This window comes from Bactrocera dorsalis, chromosome 5 (genome assembly GCF_023373825.1).
Source record: "Bactrocera dorsalis isolate Fly_Bdor chromosome 5, ASM2337382v1, whole genome shotgun sequence".
Taxonomy (NCBI): domain Eukaryota; kingdom Metazoa; phylum Arthropoda; class Insecta; order Diptera; family Tephritidae; genus Bactrocera; species Bactrocera dorsalis.
Window position 1 is genome coordinate 11,735,147 of NC_064307.1, and position 15,087 is coordinate 11,750,233.

At 34.1% G+C, this 15,087-nt stretch overlaps 1 protein-coding gene across 1 annotated transcript; it reads left to right on the forward strand.

Moving 5' to 3' along the window:
* Positions 1-11,510: 11,510 nt before the first annotated feature.
* Positions 11,511-13,898, forward strand: LOC125778848 (protein phosphatase 1 regulatory subunit 12A-like). The gene is made up of 5 exons (XM_049458331.1): positions 11,511-11,653; positions 11,823-12,123; positions 12,199-12,458; positions 12,530-12,624; positions 13,534-13,898. Exons 1-5 carry the CDS (start codon positions 11,565-11,567, stop codon positions 13,548-13,550), a joined length of 762 nt encoding a protein of 253 aa, XP_049314288.1. The 5' UTR covers positions 11,511-11,564; the 3' UTR covers positions 13,551-13,898.
* Positions 13,899-15,087: the final 1,189 nt, after the last annotated feature.

Consider the following 15,087-nt stretch of genomic DNA (forward strand, 5'->3'; position numbering starts at 1 on the left):
AGCCTTTTATTGATAAATCACGCGTGAGTGGTGTTAAGCTGTCATGTTATTTTTGTTCACTATTGTTGGCATTTCATTATGGAAAGACGCCTGATCAAAATTTACAAATCGTTCAACTTTATTACGTTAATTCAAGTTTTGTAAAGAGATTCAAGTGCTGACATTTCATCCAGAAAAAACAACGTTTTGGTGTGGTTCGTGGGCCGGTAGAAAAATGAAGGCAATGGATTTTTTGAGAGAACACCACGGTAAACATCTACCAAGATCGTGTGATATCACACCGCCAGACTTTTTTCTGTGGAGATATGCAAGTCTAAAGTTTATGCAGACAATCTCGTTTCGAACCAGGCCTTGGGGCAAAACCTCACACTTGTCATCCAGTCATCGAATATTAGACTCAGCGGTTGGACCATCTGTCTGAAACGTAGCCGTTGCCAACATTTGAAAGAGATAATCTTCAAAAACAAATGCCAAAAAAGTGGTCTTTCAAATGCTATTTCGAATAACAATAAACATTACCCTTTAATTTGAAGTTTCTGTTTTTTTTTCTTTCAAAAAGTAGAGAACCTCGAAATGGATAACTCTTTAGTTACATATGTACGTAAGTATGTATTGGTATTTATTCTCTTCATATACATAGATATTCTGTCACTTTTCGTGTTTGATCGGATAAGTTATTTAGTAGACATGAGCGCGTTTGTAAGGATTTTTTAACTCAGTGTAATCGTCTTCTAAAGATCGTTTTGTTCGAGGAACACTTCTGTGAAACGATTGTTCGAATCGAGATATTTTTGTCCGATAATAATCGTAATAATACGAAATTTGACAATAATATCGATTTTTTAAACTATTCTGAAATGTAATTTTTTTATGACAACGTCTTGACTAGAGAATTCACCATTTATGCAAAAATAAAAATTTTGACTAATCAATCATTGTCTCATAGTTATAATAAACTTTTCTGGTTTTTGGTTTGAAGATACATTTAAACAGAAAAACTTTCCTCACCTCCGAATACCGGGTTTTCTATGTCCTTCTGGAGATCGACAGCGCGATCAAAGGACAAAAGTTTTCAAAATGATTTGCCGGCTATTAAAATACGCTAAATTCCATAATTGTATATTTTTTACATATTTATTAAATAAAATGGTTCTTTAAAAATACAGTTGCTCAGATATAACCTCTTTAGGTTCCTGGTTCCTGTCTTTAAAACTCTGTAACTTCAAAATCCTGCCCTCAACTGTTCGTCGAAAAATATTCGCTAAACTGCGCTAAATGATCTAAAGGCTATTCGTGGCGTATGAGTAACATGCCGTGCACTAAAATCGTTTTAATTGAACACCGAAGTTTCAAACGATTCGGCTTCTGCTTTACGCTTCAGTTCATATTTACATCTCCGATTGCGTGCTTTTTTGTTGATTCGCATGTCTGACGCCTGCTTGCACCCACTTTTTTGTTTACATTCGCTTTTCAAAAATACATAACACACACACACGCACGCACGCAAAGGTACACACGTGGCCACGCATATTAAACAACACACATACACACATGTACATACATATGTGTGCCTAACTAAAAGTAAATATAAATAGATAAAATACAACAAATTTTTATGCGCAAACGAAAACATATTTACATAAATACATGCTTTTTTTTTTATAAATATGCATGTGTGTGTTTGTGTGTTGATTTTCTAACACTTACACTTTTACCACTTGTAAATGCAGTTGCATTATAGCCGTGCAGCCAGCGAGTAGGTTGGCCTTTTTATTTCATTTTTAATTTCAATTTTGCTGTTGTTGTTGCTGCCGCTGTTGCTGCAGTTACTCCGTCTGACGCGTTGGCTATGCGCTTGAGTAACAAATGGGGTGAATAACACTTTATTTGATTAAACTTGCGCTAATAGTTTCTATTATTATGCTGAAAGCGATGCGGCAGCGCCCGCTTGTTGCTGGCGCATGCAGCACAACCACAACAAAAGTTAAAAAACAAAAATGCAAACAAAAACAAAAATATAATCAAAATTATAAAAAGAACATACAAAATACCTCACACAATAAACATTACAAGTGCAATCGCCAGTGCCAATGCGCAACGCAACCACGAATCGAGGAAAATAAGAAAACAAATTAACACTCTTTCAATGCACTGCAGTACTGTAAGTATGTGTGTGTGTGTAGATATGTATGTGTTTGGTAGTTGGCTGCAGTCGTGCCGACAATGCCTAGTGCCAAGCAGATTAAGAATCAAGAATTTCTCATTGAAAGTAAGAATTTCTCTATCACTGGCGACAGCAAACACTGACACACGCACATATGTATATACATATGTATGTATAAACATAAATATATCTATATGTTCTTTGCTCATTACATGCATTTAACACAATGTAAGGCCGTCGTTTTCGTTTTCATTTCTTAGCTTAATTTTAATTTTCGTCGAAAACTGCATTAATTGAATCAATTAATTTCAATAATCTTTGGTTAGACAATTTCAGACATTAAAACGAAATTCATAAATTAAAAATTGTGTTTTGTTGCATTTCTTGCCAGAACGCAGCATTGAAAAGTATATTTATGTACAAATTGTTCGTATGTACGCTGTGTATGTGATGTACATGTGTGTGCGTGCTTATAAATCAAAATACAGCTGAGGCCTTTAAAAATAAAATTGTCAGAAAAAATTAATTTATATTTGAAATATTGAGAAATTTACGAGTCTGCTGCATTCGGTCCAAGAAATATTTTTGCGTTCATAAATATTCATAATCATATGGTATTAGCATATCTCAATATATTCAGTCAAAATAGTACCTGGACATAGTCGGGAAAATATTAATTACAGTACACTTATTTAAAATCTGTTCTGTCGAATTCTCATTCCAAATCGCCGGTTGACAAGCGACCTCTGGTTGAATTTGAGCTTTCAAAAAGTGGAGGCGGCTTAAGAGGCACTCATAGAATGAAATTAAAATGCAAAGATTTTTTTTTTTAATTTTTCTTTAAAACAAAATTTCTAAAAAATGTTTAATTACAGCCATCTAATGCGTGCCGTTCAGATCTCCATAAGTCTATCTTTAAGTGCGTTTTTCTCAAAACTATGTTTGTCAACTTTGCTTGAGTGATTATTAGGGGGCAATTAAGGGACCGGACATTCCAGGTGCATGACCTCAATTCGTAGTTCTTATTTCGTTTTCCATGGTCATCATCAAAAGGGGGGTCTCTCATCCGAGGCTGGTTATAACTATTCACTGGGGGTGTTTTTTTACGTGGCGGGTCTAAAACCCAGCGCACGACCCTATGTAGGGGATATTTCGCCTTCTCACCTTAGCTCGCCTTCAAACAGATGTTCTTAGGCTACCCAGAGGATACTTGGTCAAAGACCGGAAGTTGTGAGCTGCTTGAGTCATATGTAAAAGGATCGTTTCTGGCCACTCCCAAGTGAATGGCGATCAGAGAACTTTCCTCACTTGCGTGAACTTCTACACATGACTCCATCCTCCATCAAATCAAGAAGCAACCAATAAAACGGAATAAAACTTTGCACAAATAATGCCTTAGAGTTATGACTAAAAATTGTCCGAATTCAAAAAAAAACTGTTTAAGCCCGAAGGTACCGAATATTTGGATACCAAAACCTACAGTTGACTTTTTACCGTATATATTGGTCAATCTGTCAGATTATGTGAGTTATCTTAATAAAAATGAGAGAGCGTATTTTTCTTATAACGGTGCACAATTTGTGCTTAAAATCGGGAACCGCCAGAAACTGACCGATCAACATCAACATCAAGTTCTTGCATGGGAAAATGCTTTATTTGAGACAATGTTTCCACGAAATTTTGCATAGATAATTAGCCAAGGTAAGGCAACCATCTCCGAACAAAATTTTAACGGTTAATGATATAGGTATATTTATTAACCATTTACAATTGACGATTTGGAGATCCAGTTGGCCAGCTTTCCGGTTGATCAGAAAAGGCAGTGGTGCAGATTTAGAGCGAAAGTGTGATCTTTAGACACTTTCATGGTGACCAAACGCTCGAAAATTAATTGAAAAATTAATAAAAAAAAAAATAAATTATGCTAGTTAGAAAATTTGAGAATGGTATAATATGCGTGAATCGTATCATATGTATATCGTCGGAAGATTTATTCGAGGTCCTTTTAATATGAAACATTTATTTCATATCTGAATTATCATATCATGCAATAACCTTTGCCACTTTAAAACAATTGTTACCCTGAACATTTTGCCACCGACATATATGTGTCTAAAATTTCTAGCTGAAAAAGTGCAAAGCAGTCAGTATTTGCAAATAACTAGGTTAATACTGTGATAAGTAGGTATGTAAATAAGCATGCAGATGAGCAAATATGCGGCTGAGCGCCGGCAAATGAGCATGCAGACCCATTGACATGCACGAGGTATGCTCCAAATGTAAGGAGGCGCTAAGTTTGTAAAATCTTTTTTGTGATAATCTCTCATAGTGATGTATTCTGCAAAGTATTCCAACCCAAATACATATGTAATTTACAAATGTGTATGATTCTCTAATGTTTAAAGCGATTCTGATTACTAGTTATCTTCTCAAAAGCAGTAAATGTCTGATTGTTGTAATGAGAAATCTTCGTAATCAATAACTTCCCCAGTGGTGATTCGGTGATTCTGCAGACCTATTCTATTCTAATACATTATACCAGCTGTCGGTTTGTTAAACTTAGAGTTATGTTCACCTTTTTCACAAAATTTGTTCATTTAGAATAAATTCACCGTTCGATTCACCCCCTAACCAACATTTATGTTATTTTGGAACACTCATTCCATTTTTGCCAGAAATTCTTTGCCCACTTACTTGTCGGGCCCACCTCGTATATAAGACTATTTCTACGTACGTATATTTGTTGTTACCGTCTGTTCAAATACACAATACAAATGGCGCTGAATTTGCAAACATTCATATTTTTCACGATTGCACTCGTTGGCGGCGGCAGCTCATGTGTAATCCCTTACAAATATGTACATTTGTACTTTGAAATGTTCTGACATTTCACATATTTATGTTGTTATGTATTTATCCTAATCGTTTCCCCACATTCAGACACCATTTGTGCAGATTGAACAAACTTCCAAATCGTTTGCATCGCATTATGTTTTTATCTTTACTCTAGGGGCAATCTAGTCTCAATGATTTATGTGCAGATAACACATTTTGTGTACATATATGCAGTTATTATACAGTTGTGGACAAAATAATGCAGTCACTTTATTAAAATGTAAATTAAACTAAAGTTTTGGCAGCAAAGTATCGTAAATATTTCGGTGTAGTGGTTAAGGCCACGATTCTTAATCGGTTAGAAGTAGAGAAGGAAGTTTACTGTTGTGATTATCTTGTCGCAGTCAGTCATTAAATATAGCTTTCCATAAAATCCCACTGCTTTCGAACTTATCGTATAATTTGTAGACTTTTTTGTATTTTGGATAGGACAGCTTCAAGGTGCGCACGATAAAAGTTAGGAAAGCTTTACAATAGCTTTTGAAATTGATATATTTTTCAGACAAGGAAATCGAACTAAAAATTTATGGAATCTTCAAAAATAGTCAAAATTATGGACAAGTGTCCGAAAAACTTAAAAAATCTAAATTATGGAATAAATTAAAAATTTCGTGGTATTCTGTTTTTCTAGAGGGTGTCATAGGTTAGAAAAATCAAAGATCCTCTTATGAATTTGATAAAAATCGGTTTATTTTTGCTTTACGAATGTACATATATTTGAAAAAAATTAGTCGTCGAAAATACGAAGTTGATCCACGAATAGTGTAATTGGCTGTAAAAATTAAAAAATGGGCGTACTGTAACCACACCCACTTTCCAAATAACATAGCAATTAGTATAATGGAATGAAACTTTGCACTAATAATCTCTTTAGAGTATTCCACCTTATGACCAAAAATTGTCCAAATTCAAGAAAAAAATTATACCGAATATTTGGACCCCGGTACCTTTAGCTGACTTTTTACCGAATATATTGGTCAATATATCAGATTTATAATTGAAATTCAGAGAGAGTCTTTTCCTGACAATGGTATGTCTGTGTGTCGAAAATGGGTTGAATCCTGTCAATACTTCTCTTAGCTCCCATATATCTAACGCAACGATTTTCGAACTTCCGGGTGTCTTTGTAGTGCATACATATATCGGCCAACATGCGAGTTATTTCAATGAAAATGAGAGGGCGTGACATGCGTAATAACAATGTTTTTTAATGTCTAAAATAGATAAAATTGGCCGAAAATTTTACCGGGTGTTGCAGTTGTTTATAGTATTTGATTCACTACAAAAAATTTGAATAACTTTTCCATGATCTCATTCAAATTTTTATAGAAAAATAACAACAACTCATTCAATTTGGAGTGGTATGTAGGCTAGACGCTTCATGAAAATATCAGTCGCATCATTGGCGCCACGTGTACGAAATCAGCTGTTGCTAATAATACATTTTCTGTTGAATTTTCTAATTCTCACATTAGATAATCAAAGAGGAAGTGCTGCAGATGATGTGTCATTGATTTATTCAAGTTTCTATCTCATAATAAGATCAAACAAAAAAATATTCAAGTTATTATAAAATGGATCAAGAAATATTTAAAAAAAAAAAAAAAAAACAATAATATATATGATTCAATAGTAATATTTTATGAGTGCATGACTTTATCATATGTTTTTAGTTTTATGAAAAATCTTGTTTCAATTCAATTCAAAATATCTATAACTTCAAAAAATGTCTAAGCATTTACCAGATTTATTGCCACGCATCTTATTGCATCACTCCTTAGGCTTTTAAGCCGAAGTTCAATCTATAATTAACTAAGAGATTATGTGATTAAGCTTCCTTGCACTATAGTTTATAAAATATAAAAAAATAAGCCGTCGTTGTATTCATAAATTTGTTAAATTAAACTTATATTTATATTTTTATTTGGGAATCTAGATTATTATTGTTATTCCAAACAAAAATCCTGGATGATTTTAGTAAAAATACTTGATTCTCATCCCAAGGTTACAAGCTATAAACTTTTAAAATAAAAAATGTTGCCTACATCCGGGCGTATATTAGCGAAGTCACACACCCAACGTGAAATGATCAACAAAATGGCGCTATAATACAGAAAAAAGTTATGTTTTTATATTAATGTCCATTACAAATTGAAAAATTAATTATGACAACAACAACAAAACAACAAAAACTTATATGTTACGCATTTATGGTGTCCGATTTTTTGCATAGATATCGAATGTACATGTATTTGAGAATATACTCCGAAAATTTGAAGGTGATCCGACTCCAAACAATTTTTTTTTTTATATAACAAATTAAATATTTTATTAAATTTTTTTTGCTACAAATATACAGTATTAACAAAGAAATTCTGAAATTTCTGGAAAAAAATATATTTTAAACTCGGCCATTGCAACGCCATTTCCGGTGACCCCTCGGAAAAAAGATGCGCTCGCGTTGGCAGGATAACACCTCACAGGATCATCTAAAGTGAAAAGTGTTTTATTTAAAATCTTACTTTGAACTTGGACGAAGGAAAAAAAATTAAATCTTGATTTTGGGCAGACATTTTTACAAAAAAATGAAATGTTTAGTGAAAATTTCCCGGCATTTTTTTTTAATATTTGTAATCGAAAAAAATCCTTCGTCCAAAAATTTGTAAGATTTCATGAAGATTTGTTGAGTATTTCTCGACAGATCCTGCCGGCCGACTTCACAAAAACAGTTTCGAGTAAAACCCGTTTACCTGCGGGGCACTTAGCTTAGTTAGCCTCGAGCGAGATAATAACATTCGATTTTTCGAAACCCGTAAACCCATGTAACCCCTTAATATTTTTGTTTTGCTTTTCGATTTGAGATAATTTTAAGCAGAAATATCTTCATCACTGCCAAAACAAACTTACTTCGGACGTCTTCCTGTAGATCGGCAACGGATCAAGGGAATTAAAATTTTTCACAATAAATCACCGATTATTAAGTATAATACATTATGTAAATGTATATTTTTTTATTTATTAATTAAACAGAATGCTTCTTCAAAACCAAATTGTTGAAAAAACGATTTTTTTCTGGCCTTCAAGTGGGCATAACCACTTAATGCATAACAGACTTTTGGGGAAATTCCCGCAAACTTTTTCAAAATTTCGAACATGTATTTTATATTATATCACGATTAAGTATTCACGTATAAACTTTACGATTTTCAAATCTTTCTAATTCAAATTCTTCGTGTATAAATTTGAATGTAGAACACACTCTCGTTTGGCTTTCGAACAGTCATCGCATTCCTCATAAATAATCTAATTTCATAGATACATTTTCGATTGTGCAAACTCGAATGCTTTATGCAAATTGATAAGCCAAACAAATAATAGAAAATATAGAAAGGTAACATACAGTCAGCTGAGTGGCAGGCGTCGGCGCCGCCGCTATTTTGAAGTGGCGTTTAGACATTCCTTCGAAGACACCAAAATCGGCATGACTGCTTGTTTAGCTGACCAAAATAGCATATATGTATGTATATATAATATATTTAATGGTTTTTTTCCTTTCCTACATCTATTCTCAATGTGCCGTTATCAGAATGTGTGCTATAAAGTTTAAACAATGCGCGCTGGTGAGCGATAGCGAAAATATGAAACAAACCATCGGCGGCGAACTCATATGGGCAATGTGGATATTTGCACCTTTTGCTAATATTATTATACTTGCTGTTGATTTGTTATTGTTTATGCATACATACATGCATGCCAATTTGTATGCACGTAGCTGTGTGCGTGAATGTGTGTGTGCGTGAAAGAGGCGTGAGGCGCACTATTTTTCAATCATTGCGTACCACCTTATTCCGCAATCGGTGCAGGGCATTGTCGAGCGCTGGAAGAAGCGATGATATCATCGTCATTTTTGTGCGAAGTCCATTTTACTTTTCACTTTGAATTTATCGCGCCATGCGAGTTCATTGTTGTTGTTGTTGTGTTGTAACTATTCTTTTTGTTTATCAATTTAATTCAATTTCTGTTGTTGTAATTTGGGTGTATTCTTGGGAAATTGCGGTACAACTAATATTCTTTGCATTATTACTTTGGTGGGCTAATGACGCCAATTCTTATTTTCGATCTTTTTTTATCGCTTTACGTGCTTTTTGTACTCAAGTGTTTTTATTTTTCTAGTTAAAAAGTGTCTCAGTGGTTATTTGTAATATTTACTTATACATAAATTGATTGCAATTTTTTTTGCATATGCTCAATTTAGACTTCTTATGAAATTCTCTGCGGGAAATTTAATATATGACTTACAAGTATTAATGACTATTGCCATGAAGAGGGTTTACCACGTATTGGTAACATACAGAAGTAAACGTTGGAGAGCTTATAAAATATACATGATTCGCATTATGAGCTAAGTCGATTTATGTAGGTACATATATCTTCGTCTGCACATATCCCAACTAATCCCTCAGTCTTTGATATATCGATCAGAAAATCAATTAAAACCAGGCAATTATATGGGAAACTTTTATTTGCCAGAATATCTTAACGAAATTTAGTGTGACTTATTGTCAAAGATAATGGTCTAAGCTTTGAACAATTTGTTCAAACCGGACTACCGTGGCATACAGCTGTCATAGAGACTGATTAATGAAAATGAAGTTCTTGTATGAAAAACTTTTTGATTTTACGAGATATTTTCACAGAACTTCGCAGAGATTATTGTCTAAATCTATAACGTCTAAAATCGATTGTCTAAATCTATAACGTTGACCTTGTATAAATACTAATCGAACCACTATAACATATAGCTGTCATGCAAAGTGATCGGGCAAAATCAAGTCCTTATATGGAAACCTTTTTTTTATTTGTGAAAAGTTATAGATTCGAAATAACTGTAATTAACGGTTTACATGGGTTTCTTCGGGTAAAAATAGCATTTTTTTTTAACAATTTTTTTCATATATAAACATTAAATATTTATTGTTTATCACAGAGCTGTGTAAAATTTCATGAAGATCTCGATCAATTTTGCCAACCAACTTGAAAAACACAGTTTCGAGAAAAAGGCGTTTAAAGACGGCGCGTTAAGCCTAGCTAAACTTGCTTTCAAGGCAGTATCTCCGAAACTATTATTCGGATCAACTTGAAAATTTAGGACAACATTCTAGAGGTGCTGTAGAATTTAATAGGACAATAAAAAAATCGATTTTTTTAAACCCGTAAATCCATATAACCACTTACCTTTGTTTTTATTAAAACTATGAATGTTCCGATTTCGTCAAAAATACCTTTCATAACTGTATTGGATTTTATGACGGTTTCTTGCTGCTTTTCCTCTTGTCATTTGAGCATATCACATTTTCGTTACGTCCCTTTAGATAAATAATTAATAATATACTATACTACTGCTAACCCAGGTAAAGAGCTTGTTTATTTTTTCATGTGCTTGTCATTTAGAACCTTTCTGTTGTCCTAGAACTATTGATTATAGGTAGGTATTTAAGTCAGAGATCCAGAACTACATTTAAGGAACTGATTTCAGCGCCTTTGGGACTTCCTACTAGATTTTCTGGTATTTTTGAAAAAAAAAAATAATTCAAGTAGACTGGATTATTATTATTTTTGTTTTGAAATTATGAGATAATTTATTATCAAAAAAGTATAAGAATTGAAAGTGCAAATGCAGAATACGTGCAATGTTCTCTCCCATTTCTATGGCCGCCGAATCCATAAAATGCAGCTTCGAGAAAAATGAGTTTAATGAGACTATAGATTGACCCAAACCCTTCCACACTCAATTATAATACTTATTTGAGTTCTTTTATTTCATTCTCATCCGATGACTTTACGCATTTGTTCTAGAAGATAAAACTGTTGCCTATATCTAGGCGTATTACAGCAAAGTCACACACCCTAGGTGATACTAATATGTTCAAAAAATGCAGTGGCTTGGAAAAAAATTTGTTTTACAATATAGAATAATGTTTTCAGCACCTAAAGTGTAGTTAAAGCCAAAATAAAGCGATATTTTGGGAATCCTAAATTGGCATAAATAATTTTAATTATATCGTTTATAATCAAAGTCACACACCTAAGGCGATATTAAAAAAGCAGCGGATTATACAATTTTTTCCACCATACATATATAATAATGTTTTCAGAAACTACAGTGTAGTTAAAGCTAAAATAAATTGATGTTTTTAAAATCCTAATCATTAATTAAAAAAAAATTTATAAACTTTGTTACATTTTCATGGTACTCGCAGTTCTTTTAATATAAAATCACGTGTCAAACTTTTTTAATAAATTTCTCAAAAATAAAATTTTTAAATTGATATTCAAACTAGCAACAGAGTTCAAAGAAATATGCTTTATTTGAAAATGTTATAAACTAAACATTTAATTTGTAAGATTATTTAGTTTACAAATGTAAATATGTCAAGCAAAATGAAACATTTTCACGCTTTCTTTTATTTTTTTATTTTAGGCTTGCATTGATGATAATCTAGAAATGGTTGAATTTCTAATCGAACATGGCGCTGATATAAACAGACAAGATAATGAAGGCTGGACGCCGCTGCATGCCACCGCCTCATGCGGGTGAGTAGCCAATTGGCCAAAATTCGTTTGAAAGCGAAATTGCCAGTAAAATGATAATCAAAATATAAATAATTTTTTTGCACCTTCTGCCATCACTTTCGCAATACTTATTTCGTTTTCTTCTCGCTCATTTTCTGTTTCTTTTTTGTTTTTTTTTTGCTGTGGGCAGCTTCGTGAGCATAGCCCGCTATTTGGTGGAGCATGGCGCCGATCCGGCCGCTGTAAATAGCGACGGTGACTTGGCCGTGGACTTGGCTGTCGATATACAACATTTGGCGATGATGGATTTCATGCAAAAGGTGATGACTGAACACAATATCGACTGCGAGAAGGCGCGACAGGCGGAGGAGCAGCTAATGCTGAGCGATGCCAAGAAATGGTTGCGCAGCGATGCGTCCGAAGTGGATCGGCCGCATCCGAAAACAGGTGCCACAGCGCTGCACGTAGCCGCAGCAAAGGGCTATACAAAGGTGGGCGTTTATTAAATGCATTTTAAGCATAATAATCATTAAAAATGTAACAACTTTTTCTGTGGTCTTTTTTAGGTTATAAGTTTACTACTCGCCGGTCGTGCTAATGTTGATAAACAGGACAATGACGGCTGGACGCCGTTGCATGCTGCATCACATTGGGGCCAAAAGGAGGCCGCCGATATGCTGGTCAATGCCATGGCCGATATGGATATACGCAATTATGCCGGTCAGACGTGCATCGATGTGGCCGATCGTAAAATGGCGAAATTCTTGGAGGAATTGCGTAGCACCAGCAACAAACGTGTCAAACGTCGTCCTTCTAGTCAAATCAGGTTGCACGTTTCATTGAAATCACTGTACGTTGTTTTGTAATTTATTCTCTCTCTCTTTCTCCATGACACAGAATCTCAGATAAAATTGAAAATCACATTGATAATACGCCAACGAAAATCATACGAGTGGAAGTGAAATCGGATCAGTCAAAGGATCAAGCGAATGGTATGTGCGCACACAACTGTAAATACATTAGTATTCACATAGATTTGTAGTTTACGCATCAAACATCAGATAAACGTACTTTATTTATATTTAGTTATTATATCCTGATCAGGATGTATTAGGTCTCTCTGTGTCCGTCTATCGGTTCCTACGCGAAATAGGTCTTCAGTTTTTGAGCTGTGGATCTGGAACTTTGCACACGTCCTTTTTCCCCGAAAAGGCTACGCATTTGTCGAAACCGTTGTTATTGGAGCACTACAGAATATGGCTGCCTTACAAACTGACCGAAATCAAGTTCTTGTATGGAATACTGTTTTATATGTCAAATTATTTTAACGAAATTTTGCATGGATTATTGTCCGAGACAACGGTACAATTTCTGTATATACTGTTCAGATCTGGTTCCCACGACAGTCGGGTCTACGTAACCCGAACGGACCCGAATTTTTTTTTGTCCGGTCAAGGACTGTCAACTCGGCTGAATTCTGACGCTACAAAAACAGCAAGCAATCAAAATCTTTTAGGTACCCGTTACAACAACAACAACCGATGAAACTTTAGTCTTTGCACGAAAACTGTTTTCATTTGACAAGATATCCTTACGATATTTGGCATAGATTATTCTGAATATTGCTTAGGTCGAACCACTATAGCTTAAGCTGTCATATAAATTGACTAATAAAAATCATGATAAAGATTTTTGTATACCATTTATACAATAACAAAAGCACCTGTGAAGGGCATTACAGCTTCGGTACAGCCGAAGTGAATATTTTTTTGTTTTTAAATTAATCTTTTTATTTACTATAAACTAATATATTCTTAAATCAATTTTTTATTGTCCACTCCCCTTGTTTGTTGCCGTTTTTGTTTTGGTTTTCATTCTCATTGTTACTCTCAATACTTTAGGTTCACACGGCCGTTAAGAAACTTCTTTCTTTGTGCACCAACTTAATTGCCTTTAGTTTAATTTTTATACATACAATTAATAAATAAGTTCAACTGCCACACACTTGAGTTGTACACTCGCACTGCCATTTTACCGTATACAAATATTTCTTATTTTTTGTTTTCACAATTTAACTTTGCATTCGTTGGCATTTTCTACACGAAAACTTTAAACTTTTACGAGTAAATCCAACTTATTTACATACATATGTACATTTTGTATTGCATTATTCCCAATTGTACATGAATGACTGTGAATTCTTTGGCTGCCATTTCCGTTATTACCGCCCGGCTCATCGTGTCCATTGTGTGCCGTCCAAAATGCGTTTCTTGTAAATACATATGTTTGCCTAACAGCTTCCATAACCGAAAATGAACTGCCAATGATTGATAGTAGTGATCAGCTGGAGCCTCATAATCTGGCGCGTATAGCTGAATATGATGAAACTGACTCTGAACTCACCGACTCAACAGAGAGCTCACACTCGACCAGCCTATCTGAACCTGAAGGTATCTTTGGTGAATGCGTGTGTATGTGTGTTTGGTTTTGTTTTTGTTTTACAAGACTACAGCATTTCGTGACGTATGACGGTGGAAAGGAATTTCCTACTCCCGTTATGTTGCGATTGTGCTGTAGGAGTTATATATTCCGTTTATAATTTGAACTTGGTTTTGTATGTTTGTATGTATGTGCGGTTGATTATATTTAGCGTTATTTCAATTTTTTGGCCTATAACTCGTTTTGACTGTGACCATAACTGTGACTGGCGTTGGTAATACTTATTTGTGTTGTTTTTGTATTCCTTTTAATATTAATTTGACGTAAGCGTGACAGTATTTTTCTGTAAACAAAATCTGTATTTCGTTTATACCGTTGCGTTCCACTCTAAATGTTTGAAATATTATTATTTATTTTGAGTTTTTGCCATTTTTTAAATAAAACTTTTCCTTTCATGCCTTTAATTTCACTATTCAAACTCAGCATTATTATAAAACCTTGCTTTATTGCAGATGAGAAATCAAAACAATCGCTTGAAACTGTCAAACCATCCGCCGTTGCTACAACAGACAACCAAACGGTTGAGGATGAGGCGCCATGGCGACGCAACAGCTTGGCAAGAGCGCGCACACAAAATGAAAGTCCAACGAAAATTCGTGAGTTGCACCTTATAACGGTTTTTTAAAAGCATTACTCATGCTTTTGTCTGTTTTTACATTTAATAGAAGTTCCTGAAAAAGATGTTAGTAAAACTAACAACACCACAGAGACATCAGATGTTATTTTAAGACGCACTCAGAGCTTCGAGCATGACGAGAAGTGAGTAACAAAAGCGCCCACTTATGTTGGCTAAATTTAAGTTATTTATTTATAAATTTTTTAAGCACAAATTATGGTTATTTGCAAGTTAGCTATTTTCTTTGGCAAAATTAATTGAAAATATTTGTTCATACTGTGTGTTTGTGTATGTGTACAGCGTCGCTTTTCATATTTTAAATTCATGCGAAGAGATTTTT

Excerpts from the sequence above, each read along its gene's own strand:
- LOC125778848 (XM_049458331.1), top strand. The coding sequence starts at position 11,565 with ATGGTTGAATTTCTAATCGAACATGGCGCTGATATAAACAGACAAGAT. Across the intron at positions 11,654-11,822 it reads CATGCCACCGCCTCATGCGG|CTTCGTGAGCATAGCCCGCT; the intron begins GTGAGTAGCCAA and ends TGCTGTGGGCAG. Across the intron at positions 12,124-12,198 it reads CAGCAAAGGGCTATACAAAG|GTTATAAGTTTACTACTCGC; the intron begins GTGGGCGTTTAT and ends GGTCTTTTTTAG.